Source organism: Podarcis erhardii (genome assembly GCF_964252035.2).
Source record: "Podarcis erhardii genome assembly, chromosome: Z".
NCBI classification, from domain to species: Eukaryota; Metazoa; Chordata; class Lepidosauria; order Squamata; family Lacertidae; genus Podarcis; species Podarcis erhardii.
This window is the reverse complement of record NC_138504.1, coordinates 49,870,865-49,893,759: the sequence shown is the minus strand read 5'-3', so window position 1 is coordinate 49,893,759 and position 22,895 is coordinate 49,870,865. Positions and strand designations below refer to the sequence as shown.

At 47.7% G+C, this 22,895-nt stretch overlaps 3 protein-coding genes across 6 annotated transcripts in view; 1 reads left to right on the top strand and 2 right to left on the bottom strand.

Annotated features, from left to right (window-relative positions):
• Nucleotides 1-2,461, top strand: part of STRBP (spermatid perinuclear RNA binding protein) — a 159,226-nt gene extending 156,765 nt beyond the window's left edge. The window contains exons 17-18 of the mRNA XM_081847582.1: nt 254-374; nt 1,953-2,461. Of these exons, the coding sequence (XP_081703708.1) occupies nt 254-336 (83 nt within the window). The 3' untranslated portion in view covers nt 337-374; nt 1,953-2,461. The remainder of the gene's footprint in view (nt 1-253; nt 375-1,952) is intronic.
• Nucleotides 1-22,895, bottom strand: part of RABGAP1 (RAB GTPase activating protein 1) — a 100,768-nt gene that overhangs the window by 30,073 nt on the left and 47,800 nt on the right. The gene's annotated exons all lie outside the window — the stretch shown is intronic.
• On the bottom strand, nt 15,949-22,778 carry GPR21 (G protein-coupled receptor 21). Of its 2 annotated transcripts, none has more exons than XM_081848414.1 (2): nt 20,575-22,778; nt 15,949-17,903 (listed from the first exon to the last, which is right to left on the bottom strand). In XM_081848414.1, the coding sequence occupies exon 2, from the start codon at nt 17,805-17,807 to the stop codon at nt 16,749-16,751; it is 1,059 nt and encodes a 352-aa protein (XP_081704540.1). In that variant the 5' UTR covers nt 17,808-17,903; nt 20,575-22,778; the 3' UTR covers nt 15,949-16,748. The 2 variants fall into 2 exon arrangements, with proteins under 2 accessions (XP_081704540.1, XP_081704539.1); XM_081848413.1 differs by lacking the exon at nt 20,575-22,778 and adding an exon at nt 18,278-19,759.

The window sequence follows — 22,895 nt, the reverse complement described above, 5'->3', positions numbered from 1 at the left end:
TCCTGTTCTTTGGCTATGGCATGGGTAGGCAAACTAAGGCCCAGGGGCCAGGATCCAGCCTGCGGACGGTCCGGCAATCAGCGTGTTTTTACATGAGCAGAATGTGTGCCTTTATTTAAAATGCATCTCTGGGTTATTTCTGTGGCCTGCCTGGTGTTTTTACATGAGTAGAATGTGTCCTTTTATTTAAAATGAATCTCTGGGTTATTTGTGGGGCATAGGAATTCATTCATATATATTTTTCAAAATATAGTCCAGCCCCCCACAAGGTCGGAGAGACTGTGGACCAGCTCCCTGCTGAAAAAGTTTGCCAACTCCTGGGCTATGGCAAAGTAAATGATGATGTATTTCTTCCAAGGGGCTCAAAATTGCAGGTAGGCTAGATTGCATCCCACCCCCTGGTCCCCAGATCCCAATGGTGCTGGTGCCCATTCAGCCTGGTGTATTTTTTAGGCCCCACCTTATTTCTGTGGTTTTAGGATCTCTTAAAGGACTTTTTAATATTGTGTTTCAATCATTGTAGCCTTGGGACTTTAAGAGCAGAGAGTGGGATAACAAGAATGCAGAAAAGGGAGGGCAAAAGTAAGTAGCTGGAGCCAAAACCAATGGCCAACTAATTCCAGTTTTATGCCCACCCTCTCCCCTGCTGAGTCCCACACAGCTGGCTGTACCCACCTGGGCTGCTTGTAAGAAGGCAAGTAGGCAGGCCCCCCAGTGCTGGCCTACCAGTGCTGGCTGAGGGCACGCTGACAGTAACCCCATCACCTTAATGGGAATACGACTCACCCTCAGAACAGGCCACCTGTATGGAAGGCAAAACTGAGAGAGCCTGACTAGCTTGCAATCACTCTGTGGGCTTCGTGACAGAAACTGGGGGCCTAAACTGTTGAGAGCCTGTGTGGCGCTGTGGCTAGAGCGCCAGACTGTGATCTGGGCAACCAGAGTTCAAATCCCCACACTCAGGCATGAAGGTGTGACCCTGGGCTAGTCATGCACTCTCAGTCTAACCCACCTCACAGGGCTGTTGTGAGGATTGATAGCGTGTGGAGTGGGGTGCCACCCTGCACTCAGAGGAGAGGCAGGGTATAAATCAAATAAATGAATGGTTAATGAAGTCTTAAATGTGTCTTATGGGGAGGAGGGAGGGCAAGGGAAGTTCGTGGGATTAACGGGTGGGAAGCAGCAAAGAGCAGAACTGGGTTCTTCACTACACAGGAGAATACTTGGGCCCCTTAAACCTTTGAGGAGGACAGCTCTGTAAGGATCCCCATTCCTTCTTGGAACAGCAGCCACCCAGAGATCAGAGCAAGACTGGCTTGACAGAGGAGAATGTGCATTCACCCAAGGCCAACTTACAGAAGTCACTGCAACACTGTGGTGGTCATGGGTATTGGCTTAGATCGTAAGCAGCCAACGTGGAATTTTCCAGATGATAACTGAGCCGCATCCTTTGGAGGGCACCACATTGCCTACCCCTGTCTTAAACTGCTCTTTAATTTTGGAAAGGGATATTTATTTATTTATTTATTTATTTATTTATTTATTTATTTATTTGTACCCCGTCCATCTGGCTGGGTTTCCCCAGCCACACTGGGCGGCTTCCAACAAAATATTAAAAATACAATAAAACACCAAACATTAAAAACTTCCCTAAACAGGGCTGCCTTCAGCTGCCTTCTAAAAGTCAGATAGTAGTTTATTTACTTGACATCTGATAAATTTATTTAAAATAAATCCATGGAGAATGCAGGTGGGCTTGCTAATCTCTAAGCAATGATGGCTAAATGGAACCTCCATGTTAAAGTGGTAGCATATCACTGGCTACCATATGCTTGAGCAGAGGAATAAACAACAGAGAAGGGCTACCTCCATCTATTCTTTGCCATTAGAGAGGATTAGAGAGACCTTGGTCGGATCCACTGAGTAATCCAATTCTGTTTTTTGCCCAACAGCAGAGGAACCTGTGGCCCTTCAGGTTATGTTGTCCTGCTGGCAGCAGCCAGCACGGCCAATGGTCAAGGATGAAGGAAGATGAAGATGATGGGAGATGGAGTCCAGCAAGACCTGGAGGGGCCACCACAGGTGCCCCAACCCTGATACTGTAGTCATGCCAACGCTTAATGACTGGGTTGACCATCCGCGTGCCAATGGGGGGGGGGCTTTATTATGGCTGCTCCCACCTTAAAACTAAATTCAATGGAGAGTCTTAAAGGCAGACTGGGTTTGTGGTGGGGGAAACGCTTCCTGGGAACTCGTCCTGCACACAACCCTAGTGAAAATGAGAGTGGCTCAAAAGCACTACCACGAATGGAGCATGCTCAAGAGAACCTTCTCTCCTCTGCTGGTGTTGGAAGGCTTCAAAATTTTATGCTGTATACAACATTGAAGTCTCACATCAAACATAACTGATATGTAAAAAGGACTTTATGATCTGAAAATAGAGACAAGGTATGTACTTTTGTAACCCAAGAAAATCTTTAATAAAAACAAATAAATGGGAAAAAAATTAAAATTCTGCTGGCTTCCATGTCAAGGAGTAAATGGGGAGTGCTTTGGTTGTGGGATCTGTTGGGGCATCACTGTATATTTCTCCTTCTGAATTGCTGTTATCCCCTTGGGGAGGGGAGGGGAAACTGAATCAATCAAATGTCTATCTTTTCATTCTGTCTTGGAGTGAGCAGCTGCACTGAGAACTACACCTGGGAATATATATATATTTTTAAAAAGGTTTTCATCCTGCAAAGCTCAATCTCCCTCATCACCAGAAATTGTTTATGGGAAATTCAGGATTCCTGAGCCAACAAACATTTGTTATTACTCATCCTTTTGTCCAGGTTCCACTGATTACCTTGAGCCCAAGTCCAATTGAGATCAGGTGAGAATGACTGGCCGGCCGGACTACAATAAGCTTCCAGTGTGACATCGTTTCAGGCCAAATATGGCAATAAATCTGATTCTAAAAATAAGAGTGAATCCCCCAAGTGATCCCCAGCTGCACTCATTTCCTTTTAGGGATCAAGTTTCCCACAGGAAAATCATAAATAGGCACTTGGTATATATATATATATAGCTGTATGCTACAATCACATGCGGATCTAGTGCAGCTTTGACAGAAATGCCCAGACACTGTTTTCGTGCCTGAGGCAAAAACGTGGCAGGCAAAAACTTCTCTCTGAACATACGAGAAAGAAAATGGGTGGGGGTGAGGGAAAAGATTGAATACACACCCACACACCCAAATAACTTATCCCGCAATGCAAACAGGCACAAAGTCGGCACCCCACAAAAGGGGGGAAATATGAGGGTGTGTTTATTTTAAATGAGAACCAGCATTTTCAAATCAAGGGTACGTACAGGGAAAGGGACACTGAGGAGAGTCTCTGTATGCAAAAATGAAAGCTGACACAAAAATTCATTGCAACCATTACCTAGAACGGCATGCTTCTAGGATGAATATACTGTATGCTGAGAACCCTTTTTCCAAAGCCATCACTTGCTCAGACTCCACAAATACATCTAGCCACACTTCTTTGAAGCAGTGGTATGCCTCCAAAACAATGGATCATAACAGGCTGTGCCCTGGATGTCTTGCCATTAATATGGGAATGCTTTCAAAATGCCTTTAAAAATGCGGCATGGACAAGATGCCAAGAGGACAGGTAAACAAAATTTTGGCGAAACTGTCACTCAAGTCATCAGGTGTGTGCAAATAGATAACCTGGGTTCAGCACAGGAGGATCAAAGCCAAGTCACCCTCACTAAGCCTTGTCCAAGGGTGGGCAGAATGTAGGTCTGAATCTATTAGTACTGTAGATCCTGATGACTTGCAATAGATCAACAAGAATTCCTGGCTCTTGCCTGTTAAACAATAGCAGCAAAATGACTAGGCTTCTGACATAAAGCCAGTCAGGACTGGACTTTTGTGAGAAAGCACTGTGAGCTCAATTATGCTCTGATATTGAAAAGAAATCTCTGGCTTGCTATTATTTGATTCCAGGTAAATGCATTTTGAACCAGGCTCTGGTTGGTGGATTTCTTAGTAGACCCACAAGTATGATGTCTGCCCATCACCGGCCTAGCCCACCTCATTTGGGTGGTTGTAAAAAGGAAAAACAAGAGGCAGATAAAGTGCTTTGTACAATTCAGTGCTAAACAACAGCATCATATTGCCCTCTCCAGGAGGAGTTCAGCAAATATGGCTCTCACTCCATGTGATCATATTAGGCTCACAAGAGGGCAATAGCTTTTAAGTGCTTTACAGCATAGAACAGACCGTGATGAAGGTGCCATCTTCTCTCTTCCAGCACAAGATCTCATTACACTCTAGCATAGGGCTTTCCAAACTGTGTGTCACGACGTTAGTGTGTCACCTGCAGTGTGCAGGTGTGTCACGCAAACACTCCTCGGGGCTGGAAAATGAACAGGCAGCCCACAGGTTTGCTAGTAAAACTGAACTACTGTGTCACAAAAAGATCTGTGTCTAAAAAGTGTGTCACCAACATCAAGAGTTTGGAAAACTCTGCTCTAGCAAGACAAAAGCTACAGAAAAAACTGCATTTTTAAAAATAAACAAAAACAACTAGATGCCATCATCAGGCATGCTTCACTATATTTTAATGTTTGAAAATGGTTTCAAGTGTTAACTCTCATCAAAGGGCATTTGGCCCTCCTGTAACAAAGTCTATGCATGTGCATCTGAATCAAAGAATCGGAAGAGACCCAGAGGGACCCATCTAGTCCAACCTCCAGCAATGCAGAAATCCTGCCCACAGCAGTCCCTGGGTGAGCTCGAAGCACCAGCCTCCTGGTTAACAGCCAGATGCACTGACCCACTGAACTACGGGCTCCCAGGAACGAATGAATCACATATTCTATCTGTGCACCCCGCCTCCCTTTCCCTTCACTTCCTTTGATGTTTCGCTTGTTATCTGCTCGTAGATTGTAAGGACTTTGGGACAAAGACTTGTAAAGCCTGTGCTTTTGTGTATATAGATGACATAACATACCTGTACATGTGTTGTCAGGGATACGGGTGGCGCTGTGGGTTAAACCACAGAGCCTAGGACTTGCCGATCAGAAGGTCGTGGTTCGAATCCCCGCAACGGGGTGAACTCCCGTTGCTCTGTCCCTGCTCCTGCCAACCTAGCAGTTCGAAAGCACGTCAAAGTGCAAGTAGATAAATAAGTACCACTCCGGTGGGAAGGTAAACAGCGTTTCCGTGCGCTGCTCTGGTTCGCCAGAAGCGGCTTAGTCATGCTGGCCACATGACCCGGAAGCTGCACGCCGGCTCCCTCGGCCTATAGAGCAAGATGAGCGCCGCAACCCCAGAGTCGGCCACGACTGGACCTAATGGTCAGGGGTCCCTTGACCTTTACATGTGTTGTATGCACGTGTGTACTTATAATACTAATTTGTTGCTTTGGCTACACTGCCTCCATTCTGCCCTAGTCCTGTCAATAAGTCTTCATATTACTCCTGGCTGTTTATTAATGGCTGTTTTACACTTGGCCCCAAAATATATTGTTTCAGCCACATTTTTCAGAGGTCATCTTAAGATACTACAGCAGCATCACCTCTGAGTGAGAAGCCAAGAATCCCCAGACTGTCCAAATATTTCCTATTGGGACTTGCACCCATCTGCATACAATTTGGCTTCAAAGTTTCCCTGCTGCCAAGGCACTCATATACACCTAAGTACACAGCTTTACACGGAATCACACCCTTGGTCCACTTACCTCAGTATTGGCTACACTGACAGGCAGAGTTTCAAGCAGGTGACATTCCTAGCCCTGCCTGGAGATGCTGGAGATTGAACCTGAGGTCTTCTGCATGCAGAGCAAGTTCTCTACCCACTGAGCAAGGGCCCTTCCCTGTCGCAAATGTTTGCGTACTGTGGCCGTGAAATCTAGCTCTCAAGCACTAACTTATTCCTAATTCCAAACCTGAAGCGACAGCAGCAGTTTTGCTAGAGCTGGTTGAGAATATTATTTTCTAAATGTTAGAAATCTGTCATCTAAAATAAAGTACACCTGAATGATGCAAAAATGCATCAGCATATGTTGAGAGGCGGATTGAACAAGCATGTCACTATTAGCATATAAAAGAATTCAGCCGTTATGCAACTTGACAGCGTATACCCTCTTGAGTCACTGGAGAAAAACATGGCTTGTTTGTGGTTAGAGAGAACATGTACAATGTTCCCGCAAAACAAGTCACTCCCACTTTGAGATGAGCAGTTGCCAGGGAGGTAGCCATGTTAGCCTGTTGTAGCTAAAATAAACAAGAATCTTGTGGCACCTTAAGAACCACCAACAGTTAGGGCATGGGTAGGCGTATTAAGGCCAAGGGGCCAGATCCGGCTCAATCACCTTCTAAACCCGGCCCACGGATGATCCAGGAATCAGCGTGAGTAGAATGTGTAGAATGTGTTACATGAGTAGAATGTGTCCTTTTATTTAAAATGCATCTCTGGGTTATTTGTGGGGCATAGGAATTCATTCATATATGTTTTTCAAAATATAGTCCGGCCCCCCACAACGTCTGAGGGACAGCTGAAAAAGTTTGCTGACCCCTGAGTTAAGGCATAATCTTCTCTGGCCTACTTAGACTCAACAAACAGTCACTACAGTCATACTTCGGGTTACAGACGCTTCAGGTCGCATGTTTTCGGGTTGCGCACCATGCTGAACCAGGAAGTACTGGTACAGGTTACTTTCGGGTTTCGGCGCTCGCACATGCGCAGAAGCGCTGAATTGCAACCCGTGCTGTGCAGACGCGGTGCTGTGGGTTGCAAACGCTGCGGGTTGTGAACGTGCCTCCCGCATGGATGACATTCGCAACCCGAGCATCCACTGCACTTCGTTCTGAGCAAAAACTATCCCCCACTGCACCTGGTGAAAAGGAGCATGTATTCGTGGAGAGCACAGTTTTTCCTTCTTGAAGCTTTTAAAAAGGGTGCAGAAGTGCCGTGCAGGCAGTTAGGCAATTCATGGGGGAGGGGGCTACCAATGGCTGCCAGCTAGGACGTCTGTGTTCCGCCTCCAGAGTTAAGGGCACAGGTGCTCCTTAGTACCAGTTTCTGAAAACCACAGGAGGGGAGAATATTGCTCTTGTGCTCAGGTGGGTTTCCTAAGAGTGGTTGGCCACTGTCAGAACAGGATGTTGGATTTAGATGGGGCCCCTTTGGCCCGATGCAGCAAGCTCTTCTTGGGTTCATAACTGCCAATCCCACAAAGCAGCCTGCTAGATCAGGCATAGGCAAACTCGGCCCTCCAGATGTTTTGGGACTACAACTCCCATCATCCCTAGCTAACAGGACCAGTGGTCAGGGGATTCATGGGAGTTGTAGTCCCAAAACATCTGGAGGGCTGAGTTTGCCTATGCCAATGCTAGATAGAGGGGACGCAGGTGGCGCTGTGGGTTAAACCACAGAGCCTAGGACTTGCCGAGCAGAAGGTTGGCGGTTCGAATTCCCGTGACGGGGTGAGATCCCGTTGCTTGGTCTCTGCTCCTGTCAACCTAGCAGTTTGAAAGCATGTCAAAGTGCAAGTAGATAAATAGATACCGCTCTGGCAGGAAGGTTAACGGCGTTTCCGTGCGCTGCTCTGGTTTGCCAGAAGCGGCTTAGTCATGCTGGCCACATGACCCGGAAGCTGTACGCCAGCTCCCTCGGCCTATAGAGCGAGATGAGCACTGCAACCCCAGAGTCGGTCATGACTGGACCTAATGGTCAGGGGTCCCTTTACCTTTACCTTTATGCTAGATAGAGCACACAGGCATTTTTGTAGGCAAGGTACCTGTTGCTTTCCAGCCAATCAGTACAGGTCCCATTGTAAAACAAGCCTCCTTGCATGTCAGGTTGTTTCCTGCACAAGACAAGAACAACAAAATTTTTAAAAAATTGTTCAGAAATGTTGAAGCGCTCACCTGCTTTTTAGTAACTGGGCACTGAGGGACAGTGAAAGATCAAAGGCATACAATTATTGTCAAACACTAAAAGATTAAGCACAGAAAAACTACTGGCACTATAAATCTACCGAAAGAAGTTTATTTTTACTGCCTTAATGCTGCTGCCAACACACTGAGGAAGCTCTTCATTTTGGAAATTTTGGCCTTCCTTAGTTCCAGGGTTTATTCCGGACCTCCTGATTCTCCTCTCCACTACCCCTCCTCCGCTTTCCATTTTCCCTAAAATAAATAAGCTCATAAAAGAAAATGCTGGTTTCTGTCAAGCTGTCATTACTTATGACATGTACAAAACTGAGAACAAAGAGAAATACATTATCTGCTCACATTTGTCATTCCTTTACATGACTAAACCCTCGTTTTATTTAACTAGGCTGCAGTTCTGATTCTCCCCCGACGTTTTGAGGGGACTGACTCTGCTTACAGCACAAGGCATCAACATGGAGGCTCAAAGCTGTGGCGTTCAGCACTCAGATCTGCAGAATCCCCGATGTGGTCCAAGAGGAACAAAGAATCCATGCCTTGGCTCCTCTCCCAGGCTCACCTTATGGAAGAGGTCCCCTGGTATACGGATGCTCCTTCAGAAACAACCCACTGGTCCCCAGCAGATCTCTCAAGCACCAAACCTGAGGATGCCTCCATTCCTGAGCCAACCAGTTTTCCAGCAACACAATCCCACCACTCACTGCAGAATCTTACAAGCCTCCACAGTTCTCCTTTACAAAGCAGCTCCTGGCCACCAAAAGTGTGGTGCCTGCACATGACGCAGAGCAGCGGTGGGGAACCCATGCCCACTCCCAGGTGTTGCTAGAATCCCACCTGCCATCAGCTGAAGCTGGCATGTTCAATGGGCAGAGATGGTGGGAGACTGAATCTATAGCAATTTCTGGAAGGCCACAGGTTCCAGGAAGCAGTAACACCTTGGAATGAAAGGGCAAATTGGGCGTGTGGAGAACCTCTGGTGGTGGCCTTTGCAGCTTAAAAAAATACTTGCATTGTATGTTTATCTGCTGCCAGATTAACAAAGAGATCTTTTTTAAAAAATGGATTTTAAGTTAATCTAGGTCAGGGGTTCTCATACTGCGGTTCACAACCTCCATTCAGGCAGCCCAAGGAACAGCTGCAGAAGAGTCAATAATTGATTCTGTGCCCCTGACAACACAGATGAAAACAATTTGCTATTTGGACCAAGGAGGCCCTGGTGCAAGACCTGGTGCAAGATTTTAGTAATACGGCAATGGTGCTGTGTCCTATTTTTGCTCTAGGAATTGACAAGCTAAAACAACTCTTTTGTCAATGGCCTAGCCTAAGGCTTGTGATTTTCATAACATACTAAAACTGGTTTTCACAAAGGTGCTGGTGTGAGGGGAGGTTTGCTGAGACCCACAGTGAATTACAAGTGGTCCACAAAAGGAAAATATGGGAACTGACCTAGATCAGAAAATGTGGAACCACTGATTAAACTCGCTGCTGCAGCCTTAACTTTTAAGCATTTGTTTTATTTGCATCACATATTTCTTTCGAAGAGCTTATGGGAGTATGAGAAGGGGCCGTTGTTCAGTGGCAGAGCACATGGCCTGCATACAGAAGAGCTCCCAGGTGCAACTCCTGGCATCTTCAGATTGGGAAAAGACTGTAATCTGAAACCCAGGAGAGCTGTTGCCAGCCAGTGAAGACAAAATGAACCAATGGCCGGATGACTCAGCAAGAGGAAATTTCCTACAGACTCAAGTTCTTTCATTAGAGCAGGAATCTTGCCGACATATAGTGCCTCCAAAGTGGCATGAGCGCTAGTGGTGTGGTATAAACACTCCCCACCCACACCCCATTTGACTTGGCTGCAGGTCTCCAAGTGTTGTGGTGCTACAACATTCATCATCCCTGAGAATGGGGCTGGATGGGGCTGATGAGAACCAGAGTCCAGCAACAATAGAAGGTAGCAGGTTCCCCAGCCCTAGTTGGAGTCATATAGAGAGACCCAGCGTCTGCACTGAGCTCTATGGCGAAGTGGGGAACCTGAGCTCACGTCTGGCTTACTCCTTCAGTGTCAGCAGACAGAATCAAAATTATTCTAGGGAGTCCTAGTTCACTGCATCTGAACCCTTCACAGCCACTGCATGTTCCTTCACGAAGGCCTGCCAAGGAACAGTTAATAACTGGCATATTAAAAAGCCTCCCACTGCGGAATGTGGGCCCCCAGGCTGCAGAGCAATCTGAGAACACATTTATATGTCTGCAAAAGCCACATGTCCAAAACAAAGCAATTAAATTAGATATGGCACAAAAGGCCAATGCCATATTAAGGTTGTGTCATTCACCAGACCCAGCCCCGAGGAGGCAAAAGCAATCCAAGCCAGAACAGGAAGGCTCCCCTTCTCTCAAGGGGGAGTTGGCCAGATAGCCTAGGAGAGGCCCCACCCTCTGGGGCAGTAAGTATGTCTACTGGGCTCTTCTGGAGAGAGGTGGGGCCTCCCCCCCAAAAAAAGAAAAGGTCCCCAGACCACTTCCTGCCAATTGGTTGATTCTGCAAAAACACCTCCCTCCAGAAGAGTTCAACAGTCATGAAGGGAGGGGCCTCACCCAAGCAAAGTGACCTCTTCCACTTAAAAAGGCATAGCAAGTGAGGGCAACTGAAGGATTTTCATTTTCCATCTTGTTGTTTAGTCATTTCGTCGTGTCCGACTCTTTGTGACCCCATGGATTTTTCATCTAGGTAAAGGTAAAAAGGTAAAGAACCCCTGGACGGTTAAGTCCAGTCAAGGGCGACTATGGGTTTGTGGCGTTCATCTCACTTTCAGGCCGAGGGAACCAGCGTTTGTCTACAGACAACTTTCTGGGTCATGTGGCCAGCAGGACTAAACCGCTTCTGGTGCAAGGGAACCCCGTGACGGAAACCAGAGCGCACGGAAACGCTGTTTACCTTTTCCATCTACATTCATTCTGCATGTAATTTATCCTGCATGTACCACAAGACAACCCTACTCAAGTTCTGTCTTATTTCATTGATTAAAGAAACCATTTTGCCAACTAAAAAGGTGCCCCACCCCCAACTTGAACTAGTCAGAAGAATCTCTTTTAAATTATTTTAAAATACCGTCAGCTTGTGAAAACGGCAAGATGGCAAGCGCCATCGTAGAATAATAACGCCACTTCTATGGGGTTCTTCTTTGAAAATGCCTCTGACAATACAGGTGAGCACCATCAAAAACCAAGGGATGCTCTCCAGAACTAGGTTTTTCCTCCACATGATTTATTCATTAAAATCCATTTATATCTCACCTTTGCCTTTCAAGCTGGAGCACCCAAGGTGACTAACAACAACAACAAAAAGTTTTAAACCCCACCAAGTTATAAAACAATTTTCAAAAGACACTTGAAAGTAGAGCAGTTCAACAACAAGAGAGGAGAGAAGAGGAGAGAAGAGAAGGCGTAAGACCTTTCAGCAAATGGCCAGGCTAAAGGCATCAGGACGCCATCAGAGAGGAAGTCAGGTGGATGCCCATCTCAGGGCAAGGATTTCCACATCTTAATCACTGCAAGAGAAAAAGCCTTTTCACACATTCCTGCCAATTACGCCTCAAAAAAGGACCAACCTAGTTGAACAAAGCAGAAAGGCAGGATAGGATGGGAGGAGGCAGCCCTGAAAATAGCCATGTCCTCAGTTATTTCAAGGGTGTGCGACTATGCACACATTCTAAAAACTGTAAGATTTTTTCAGTCAAGCAACAGCTCGAGGGCTGTCATATTCTCTCTGAGAACTCTCATGTGCGCTTGTCTGCGCTGAACCATGCGTATGTTTAGTACTACATACAAACTGGGTCAGAGAGAAAGAACTGCCCTGCTTCCTAACTGCTAAGGCAGACGAGAGTGTTTGGGCAATAGTTTTGGGCGGAGGGCTAAGTAAGACGAGGGGGCCTGAGTACTGTACACCCTACATGGCTCCTTCTACCTGCCCCAGAGTTATTCAAAACAGCAAATACTGCAGAATCAGTTACACAAAATAAAAACAAGCAACTCTGCACAATCAAAAATATCTGGCTTTCCTTGGTGCAGAATCTGGGTCACCTGGAGCAGAGGATTTTAAAGTTATTTTATTGTAGAGTTCAAGCAGCCCTGAAAAAAAAGGGTTTCAGAACAGGATAATAAAAAACAGACCGCATGTTCTACAGGGAGGCCCTTGGCACTGACGAAAGCTGATGGAAGGGGAAAGGAACATGCTCACAGTTTTCAAATAATTCAGAAGAGGTTGGAGGGATTCTGTTGCTTTGAAAACAAGAGTAACCTGAACAAAAACTGGTTGGAGCTGATGGGAGTTGCAGTTTAAAACACCAGGAAGACACCAGGTTGGGGGAGGCTGATATAAAACACTACCAAGTGTACTTTGAGGGTTGTTCCCCTCATCCCTGCTCAGTCAAGCAGCATATAAGATTTTAGACTGTACACACTTCAGAGCAGAATTTCTCACTATAATTGTGTATGGAGCCATATGAATTTGATGATGCTATATAAATAAATGTTGATAATAATTATAATTATTATTTCAGGAAATAAGTAAATAGAGTAAGAGAAGTGATGCTGGAGATGTGTAATCTATCAAACAGCAAATGCAGAAAAGCAAAGTAGACTTTCCAAGGTGTGTGTGTGTGGTCAAACTAAAAGAAGAGTATGTGTAGTAGTAGGAGCAGCAGCAGCAGTGGACAAAACAAGAGTAACATGTTGAAGATCCCACAGAAGCAGGTCAACCTTTGCGGACTCAGCTACATTAGCAAAGAAAAAGCACTTTATATGTGTTGTATATGCATTATAACACTGTGACACCAGATGGCGCTGTTCGGTTTTTGCCAACCCGATTTGTCATACAGTGTTTACAATGTGTTTAACTGAAACGCTTCTATGATGTGTCTAGATCCAGTCTTGCCCAACGGACCAAGTACTTCTATGCTACCTAGGGTGACCTCATATCTCAAGACTACTCATTCCAGCCACTTCCTGATCTGCCTTCCTGCCTTTCTTAAATACGCTATTTAAGGCTCCCCCCCCCCTTTCAGACAAACTGAAGAGTCCACTCTACCTCCCATCAAAAAGGTACTTTTTATGAGCTGGGCGTCTCTTTAATAAACTGCAAAACAGTCGTGAACATTCTATGGCATCACAGGAGCTTAGATCAGTGGCAAAAGAGTTATGATACAACAACAGTTTCTATTTATCATAACCCACAGCATTATAGTACAGTAAAGATGGGTGAGTTCATTTGGGGACAGAAGGTCAGAGACACAGGATCTTATGTCTGGCCACAGCTTAATGCGGCAAGAGGAACTTCTGGCCCACAGATGAAACGGAGCTGCCAGAGCCTTCCCATTTGGCTAGCCAGGTCATTCTGGTGAACTCACAAATACTATCTTCCATCATACCTGACATAAGGTATTGGGCAGGTAAAGGTAGGGCTTTGAAGGATGGAGCAGGCGCTTAAAGAGGGCTCCCAGTGGTTCCACTGCTAGAGAAGGGCACACCCCCAGCCCCCAATCAGCTGATGGGCAACACCAGTAGCCTTAGCTTGAGGAGGAAAAAGTGGTTTCTCTTTAATGGAAATTGCTCCCCGCCCCCCCGCTGTTCTTTAAAGCCTCCCCACATTCCTGAAATAAAGAGAGCTACAGAATGGGTGGATGGGTGCACGCAGCATGCAAGAGAAAGGGCGTGTCTCCAAGAAGCCAAAAAGTTGATCCAAAGATCACTCTTTAGAACAGGGGTAGCAAATGTGGGACTCACCAGGTTTGGGACTACAGCTCCCAACCAGCCCCACACAGCACTGCCAATGGTCAGGAACGATGGGAGTGTCTGGAGGGTGCAGGCTGGCCGCTGCTGCTCTTGTTGTTGTTTAGCCGTTTAGCTGTGTCCGACTCTTCGTGACCCCATGGACCAGAGCACGCCAGGCACCCCTGTCCTCCACCGCCTCCCGCACCTCCCACAGCTTGCTCTGAGGCATCTGGAAAAGCAGGCCTTCATTGAAAAGCTGTATCAAGAAGCAGACTGCAAAGAGCCCACAAACATGATGAACGCTCACTTCGAGACAGCTGTCCTCGTCTTCTTCAGAAGATATCTTTATGCAGCAGCTTCAGCATTTACATCTAGCTCTAAAAAAAACAGCACACTGGCTAAAATATATGGAATACTGGTCAGGACCCAGCTGCGGCATTGGCACCTACAAAAACAAGTTCTCTATCAGGCACGCAAACAAAAAAGCCAATAGCTCCAGACAACAGGAGCTGGGCTAAGTCCCAGTGGCAGCTCTCTCAGAAGCTGTTTTTTTTTTTTTAAGGGGCCTTTCAGATCCTGCTGGACTACAAACTCCTCTCATCCTGACCACTGGTCACTCTGGGTGGGGCTGATGGGAGTCCAACAGCTTCTCGGGGCCACAGGTTCACTGTCTCTGTTTTAAAACTCACCAAAATATGACCGGGGAAGATAAGCTTGAAAAAGTGGGGAGCATAACCAGTAATCCCAGTGAGGGGAAGAGAGCAGGTCACCTGCAGCCAGAGAGTGAGAGTTCAGGTTCTGCACGCCTACTTGTCCCTCCACTAGACAAGGAAAAGAAATTAATAGGAGAGCCTTGGTTAATCAACCCAAAGCACCACATTGCCATTTCCAACAGTGGACAAAGGAATGCCCTCTTAGGAAGCCCACAAGGCAGGCATGAAAACAGCCCTCCTGCTCTGCTGCTCCCCTCTGATAACTGGTATTCAAAGGTCAACTGGCTTTGAACTGGGAGATTCATAACAATAACAATAACAGTAACTATTATTATTATTATTATTATTATTCATCATAATACCCTGCCCATCTGGCTGGGTTTCCCCAGCCACTCTGGGTGGCTCCCAACAGAATATTAAAAACACGATAAACAATAAAACATTAAAAACAGGGCTGCCTTCAGATGTCTTATAAAAGTCAGATACAGTGGTACCTCAGGTTACAAACACTATGGGTTACAGACTCCGCTAACCCAGAAGTAATACCTCAGGTTAAGAACTTTAGCTCAGGATGAGAACAGAAATCATGCGGCAGCGGCGGCAGAGAGAGGCCCCATTAGCTAAAGTGGTACCTCAGGTTAAGAATGGTTAATGGACCTCCGGAACAAATTAAGTTCGTAACCAGAGGTACCACGGTAGTTGTTTATTTCCTTGACATCTGATGGGAGGGCATTCCACAAGGCAGGTGCCAGCACCGAGAAGGACCTCTGCCTGGTTCCCTGTAACCTCACTTCTCGCAGGGAGGGAACTGCCAGAAGGCCCTCAGAGCTGGACCTCAGCGTCCAGGCTGAACAATGGGAATGGAGACACTCCTTCAGGTATACTGGGCCGAGGCCGTTTAGGGCTTTAAAAGTCAGCACCAACTTTGAATTGTGATCAGAAATGTACTTTATAGCCATCATGACTAGCAGTCTGCTTTCTGTATATTTCTCCCACAAAAGAAACTTATCATGCCAAGGCAGTGCCAGGGGTGTGATAGGGAAAACAGAGAGTGTTGTACCCAGAACACTGATCTGCTTAGAGATTGCTCTGCTTTCCTCAAATGGGGGCATACAGAACACCCCAGGAAAGTTCACTGAGCCCAACTCCTCTTTCCATTTGGTAAACCAGAAATGCAATTGGCTCCTGGGGTTTTTGAACAGATATCAAGCCCACCTACCCTAACAGGAGGAAGGAGTCCCCAGTTTCCCAATTGGAAATCCAAAATATTACACCTTTCTTGAAAATACAAGTTATTTAGGAGTCTAATGCTTCACTCTTGTTTTGCTACTAAAGCTGTAGGTAAAGTATTAGAGGAATTCAATATTTAAAAGGAAAGTTTTTTAAAAAGAAATTTCCTCAAAATAACAACAAAAATTGAGCACACACTAGTTTCTAATGAGAATGCCTTTGTTCCATTCTCAAGCTGCCGCCTACATATCCAGAGCAATAAGGATGGTCAAAATATTTTCTCCACTTACTTAGAAAAAGAAAATACTTTATTCAACTGCTAAATTTTGTCTGCTTCAAAGTCATCCCAACTACTACACAAACATTTTTTAAAAAATAAAAATGCAAACACTGTACTGTAAATCACATATGAGCATTCTAACAGGGCACTCAGGATGAGAAGTTTTTGGAAAAAGCATCGGGGGGAGGTGGGGAGGTCAGAATACTGATTAATCACATGTGGTGTGGCTGTATCACACGACAAAATCAAAATGTTCAAGTGTTTACATTATTTGTTTATAGGACTATGGGGGAAATGGGGTTGGGGGGGAGTCAGGGAGACTATACTTTGGCCCCTTATGTTAAGAATTCTGAAATATACTTTGGCATTTGCACAGAAAAACAAAAGCAAATAATGAGGGAGTATACCATCAGACCATTTACACATTCCCACATTGACACGCAAGATCAAAGCTCTCCGAAAATGCCCAAGCTTTAAAGGAAGAACACAAATGTCTCTTTTGCCAGAGGTCTTGCATGCCCAGCACTGGCAGGCACTCCAGACAGGAGAGAAAGGGGAGGAGGAGGAGGAGCGCTCAGTTTTGGAAACACAGGTGCCAGGTCACCAAACCCGCCTCACACAAGGACGTTTGTAAAGTGAAACACTAAAACAGACATGCTTGTGGAATTCTCCAGTTCTTCAGCAGCATTTCTCAGAGAAAAATTGTGTGTTCTTGTCAGTTTTTTAGTTATTTTTGCAAATCTGGCAATATCTTTAATCTTTTTTTCTGTTGTTGTTGTTGTTTTTTTGTCGGAGCAATCTGTATCTTACGCATGACACCCATTTGAAGGTCTTTTGCTCCTCGAGGCGGAGGACTCCTTTGGCGCCCGGTGCCTGGCGCAAGAGACACAAACAGCGCCAGAGAGGCGCTTCAAGCCTTTCTGAAAGACGCTGTTGGACAGGCTGTAGATGACACAGTTGCAGAAGCTGTTGCTGATGGCTAGCCAGGTGGTCAGGAAGGAGGCTGCTCGGCTGTGGTAGACAGAAGAGCTCTCCAAGAGGAAGTAGATTATGTAGGGGAGCCAGAGGATATAGAAGACGCTGGTGATGCGCAGGAGAACCATGGCATAGCGCTTGTCTGGGCATGGCTGAGCATCAGCCGCCTCCCCTTCTTGGGAGCTGAACCGCACGCGCCTCTCATTGATCTCTTTTGTGTGCTGCTGGCAAATGCGGAAGATGCTGAAATAGGTGAAGCAGACCACGAAGGCTGCCGGTGCGTACAGCATGATGATGATGAAGAGGGTGAAGATGGCCCAGGTGTCCCAGGAGTCAGCACACCACTGAAAAACATCCCCGTGATAGCCGGGCTTTCCCCAGTCAAAGAAAGCCGGGAGGAACACGGCGCCCGAGTACAGCCAGATGAACAGGATGCAAACCCGGAGGCGGCAGGGGGTGACCAGGGTGTTGTAGGACAGAGGCTTGGTGATGGCGATGTACCTGTCCACGCTGATGCAGGCCAGGGAGGTCATGGAGACGCTCTTGAGCACGGAGACCACGTAGCCAAAGGCTCTGCAGATCACAGACTCCGGCAAAAAGGTGACCCGGTAGTGCAGCAGGGAGAGTGAAGGCACCAGGCAGCTCACACCCACCAGGAGGTCAGCGTAGGCCATGGTCTGGATGAAGTAGCTTGTCGTGTGGTGGTTCAGCAGTGGCGCACAGTGGAAGACGAAGATGACCACAATGTTGCCCGAGATTATGAGGACGGTGAGGAAGACAATGACGATCAGCTCCAGCAGGCAGATGTCCAAGGCCTCCGGATAGCCGGCAGCCAGGAGGCAGAAGGGCCTGCTGCTGCTGTGGTTGCTACCATCGAGGGAGGCATTCATCTTGCGTCGGTGGCAGAAACCCCTCACTCTGCCGCCACTGATGGTGGATGCTGCCTGGCTGCTTCTGCTGTCATTGCGGCTGCCACACGTGCCACCCTGTCAAAGCCCAAACAGGAGATGGAGAGGGATGCAGAGGCTCCCTGGAGCTGCTGGGCATTGTCTGCAGTGTCTCCCTCCTGGAAACACCAGCTCTTTGGGCTGCAGCCTCCACAGCCACCGCCCCCTCCTCCTCCTCCTCTCTCTCTCTGCTGGCAGCTCAGCAACACACCACGCACAGATGCGTGGAAGGGGGGGCGATAGAGAAAGGGGATGGAGGGAAGCTCGCTTGCTTGTGCAATGGGGGGGGGGGGAGAGATCCAGCAATAGCCACGCGAGGGCGGGTGCTAGATGAAAAGGAAAGGAGGGAGGGGTGCCTTTACAGCATCCCCCCCTCCCATAGCTTCAGGACGCGAACAAGCCGGCCTCCTCACCCACAACGCTGCAGGACTTCGGCTAGCCTCTCCGCAGCCGGCTGGAGAATGGGCGCCGCCGCCGCCGCGCCGGATCCCGCACCTCTCCGTCGATGCAGGAGTGAGGAAAGAGGAGGAAGAAGAGAGGGTCCGGCCTGCGGGTCCCTCCCCCTCCCCCACGGCTGGGCTAGGCTGAGCTGCCCTCCTGCCTACCTGCAGCCGGGAGGGACAAAGGCGAAGCGAGCGCCGGGAGCAGACGCAGAGGGACGCGGCAGCGGCTGCTTTTGATGCGCCCAGCCAGGCAGAGCAGCTGCCGGCCGTAGAAGAGCCTGCGCGGCGCAGGGGGAGGAACCCAGGTGCGAGGGAGGGGGCGGACAAAGGAAGACGATCCAGGCGGCGGCGGCGGCGGCGACAGGAGGGGTGGGGGCTCAGCCAAGAGGCTCCCTTCCGCGCCCGGATAGCCGCAGCAAAGGCGCGCGCGCCCTCGTTTCCCGGCTCGATCGCCGGTGCGCCCCCTCATCTCCAAAGAGGAGCGCCCCGCCCTTTAGCAAAGAGGGGCCGCGGCGGAGTCTGCCGGGAGCCAAGCCCACCCGCTCCGTTCTTCTGAAGGGGCTCTCGGAGGTGCGAAGAGTAATCGTGCGCTCCGAGGTCCAGTTCCCTTACAGGTTTGCAACGCGTCTTTCCTTGGCTGATCACCAAGGCATTAAGTTGTTGTTTTTCCCAAAGCTGCCTTTCTTCACCTAAGATGGGAAGCAAAAATCCTAATATGCCCTTCTGAGTTAGACGCATGGGAGTGGGCTGCGAGGGGGCGGGGCAGACGGCATGCTTCACACATCCCAAAGTGCACGCTCTCTCTCCCAAGACACACTCTCCACGTGGTTTAAACCATCTGAACCCAACCCAGCTGGCACACTCCCATGCCCACTGAGATGTTTAAGCTTGGCAATTATGCTCTGCCATGCTCTTAACGGCTCCTATACAAAATCGCCACCAAATGATAGTGACCTGGGCATTATGGGGAAGACACAACTGAAAGATATCTGACTTAGAATAAGTAGGAACTGTGCAAGAGCTTCCCTCAGAGGATAACATCACAGCCTCTATAGAAGCAAACACTGGCTGCAATCCCTTGATCAAATCTTAGCTTAATAAGCCACCATATGAATAAGCTTCAAGCACCTGCATTTAGGCACTTCGCTGGCTCCTCTGTGTGAATGAATAAACCAACCAGGAAGCCACAGTTAAGCCATAGTTCCCTGTTATGTCCAATTGGGGAAACTATGGCTTGTGGATCCCGAACAGGCCAGGACACAAAGACAACTTTAAACGTTTCTCATAGAAGCCACAACCTTGCTTCAGTGACACATACAACAGCCATAATTGAGGATAGCAGGTTCACACACAAACTCTTTATAGGTAATAAAGGTCCTGGAAAACAAGCCTTATGAGCAGGGCTGTCTTTAGCATATGCGCCGCCAGGGTGCAAAGATCCGCCCAATGCCCCAAAATTTACTGCCCACGTCTACACCCACAATATACTTCTCCGTGGTTGCAAGCAAGGCCATGGCAGTGGTGGCCTGCCCTTCTGAATCTTGCTGCTGTCGCCCCTCAAGAGCCGGGCGCCCAAGCTCTGCAAAGGCATGCAGCTTCACATCCAGGCACTTTTAAAAGCTCCCCAGGAGGAGGAAGGAGAAGAAGAGGGGCGCAGCAGCCATGCTGATGGTGGGCGAGAGAGCAACGCCTCTCCACACAGGACGGGACTCTGGGGAGGAGAAAGCGGCCGGGGGGAGGCCAGCTTTGAATGTCAGCTTGATCAAAATTACTTATTTTTTCGTAACAGGTAGATAGTTAGGCGGCTTCAGTGGTACGGCCCCCCCAGAATTCAGTGCCTGGGTGCCCTGCACCCCTGGGTAAAGACAGCCCTGCTTATGAGGAATGGTTGGGGGAGTGGGGGGTGTTTAGGAAAACGGGAGACTGAGAGGAAATATGATCGCCATCTTCAAATATCTAAAGGGCTGTCACCTAAGATGGAGCAAGCCTGTTTTCTTCTGCTCCAGAGGACAGGACCCAAACCAATGGATTCAAATGACAGGAAAGCATATTGTGACTAAACATTAGGAAGAACTTTTTGATGGTTCAACAGTGAAACAGACTGTCTTGGAAGGCTGTGTGTGGACTTTCCTCCCCTGGAGGTTTTAAAAGGGAGGCTGGATGGCCACTTGTCAGGGATTCTTTAGTTGTGATTACTGCATTCCAGGGGCTTGGACTAGGTGACCCTCAGGGTCCCTTCCAACTCTACAATTCTACTGCAGTCGTACCTCAGAAGTCGAATGGAATCCGTTTCAGAAGTCCGTTTGACTTCCAAAACATTTGGAAAGCAAAGCATGGCTTCCAGTTGGCTGCAGGAAACTCCTGCAGTCAATCGTGGAACCTGTGTTGGATGTTTGGGTTCCAAAGAATGTTCGCAAACCGGAACAATCACTTCTGCATTTGCAGCATTCAGGAACCAAAACGTTCAACTCGCAAGGCATTCAACTTCCGATGTACGACTATATTCTATAACCAGTGGTTTGAACTGTACTGGGAAAGGAATGGAAGCCAGAACTCAACTGCTTTAATCCACAAAGAGTTCTGTAAATGGGTGTCAGCACTGCTATTGGGACAATACCCACCTGCCTGTTGGGGGACGAAGTACCAATCCCAATCTCTGCTGTTGTGCAGTGACAGCCAAATTTATTTGACACATGCCTGGATATGTATTCTCCTGAAAAACTTTCTAACTAGTTGAATGGAAAGGCAAAAGGGCCAGAAGATTTACTGTAGCAGCTCTGACTTCATCCAGTTCTATTCGCTCCAGAGACATCTGCTGGGGAAATGGCTCCAGAGCAGCAGCAGCAGCTGCTACCAACACAGATGGGTGTGTTAACGTAAGGGCCTTCGGCCATGTGGGGCATAGACCCACCAGTGAGGACAGAGGAGCAAAAGTCATCAAGGACAAACTTCTGAAACAAAGGTTTTTGGTCCTAGCTGAGAAAGGGAGTTGGTTTTCAGAGATATCCCAACCGACAGGCCTTTCAGACACTCCACCAGCTCCTTTTGGAGTTGCATTTACTCCTGGATCTCACAGTGAAAACAGCCAGCGTGCCACCAGAAAGAGGCTTCCCACATTTGATGCATTCAGTGTTTCTGTTTCATTCTGCAGAGCTCAACCGGAAGCTACAGGATGAGGGATTGCTCCTGTGATCAAATCCTGCCTGTTGGTTTCCCAGAGACACCTGGCTGGCCACTCTGAAAACGGGAGGCTGTGCTGTGTGGGCCACTGGCCTGCTTTTGCAGGCTCTTCTTATGTGCCCAAAGGACTCATCTCGACTCCAAGCCTGACAGCAGTTCATTAACCTGCCAGGGAAACTAGGCGAGTCCATCAGGGTTGCATTATGGATCTCTTCATTTGTTGCTCCCCTTTTGCTGAGCCAGCACAAGCTGAAGCAGCAGCTTGCTGGGTCAGTGGAGCAGCTACTCATGCGGAAGGAGAAGCCAAACAGCCATTTGTGGCTCAGTGCAGCCTCTAAAAAGAAACAACACACAAAATTCAGCCTATTTAAAAATAAAAATGTGCAGTGACAGAAGGATGGATGCTGGTCTGGCTATCAAAGTAAAGCAAGAGATCAAAATTCCCAGGGAGAAAAATCAGACCCTGGTCCTTTGCCCCCACCCTCTCAAAGAAGGGAGAGACCCAGAGGACCAAGCTAGGCTAGAAAGTGCATATCCTGGCTTCTACAACATCATTCTGGGTTTCTAGGCATATAGCCTTTAAAAGCAGGGGCAAGAGAAGATGGAAAAGGTCTATAGCTCAGTGGCAGAGCACCTGGCTTTCAAGCAGATGGTCGCAGGTTCAATTCCAGGCATCACCAGATAGATTTGGGAAAGAACCATGTCTGGAACCCTGGAGAGACACTGCCAGCCAGCATAAACAATAGAGAGATAGATTGAAATAAAGAACATAAGAATAACCTGGTGGATCAGGCCAATGGCTCATCTAGTTCAGCATCCTGTTCTCACAGTGGCCAGCCAGATGGCTGGAAGCAAGGTCCTGCAAGCAAGATTTGAGCACAAGAGCCCTTTCTTATCCTGTGGTTTCCAGCAACCGAAGCATTGCTGCCTCCTGTGGAGGCAGAACCTGGTCTGACACACTATAAAGGAAGCTTCTTCCTATGTTTTTAAAGTCACGAAATTTGGGGGGACAGGAAGGAACCTGAAGATTTTGAAAGGGGCTATTTAAGTTCCTATTTAACTTCCTGAGAATTGGAAGCTGGCATCCAGAAAGCCGGTGGCATTTCTTTTCCTTCTCAGGCTGCATTCACTGTTTCCCAAGTGAATGCAAATTCTACACCAAGCTCACCCAAAATTCTGAGAGCATTGTTATTCAAAATGCAAATGAGTCTGCAGAAAACCAGTTCTCCTCCTGATGTCCCCCCCCCCAAAAAAAAGACCAGGAGAGCAACAGCATGGAGAGAGAGAAATCTCCTGCAAATCAAGCACAGTCAGGATGTTGGAGAAGAATGGAGAGGTACTGTTTTAGGATATGGGGGGGGGGGAGAGTAGGCATGTGAGAGTATCATCTACTTTTGGGCAGGAAAGA

Bases quoted from the DNA above. Each gene is read 5' to 3' on its own strand.
- GPR21 (XM_081848414.1), bottom strand. From the start codon at position 17,807: ATGAATGCCTCCCTCGATGGTAGCAACCACAGCAGCAGCAGGCCCTTC.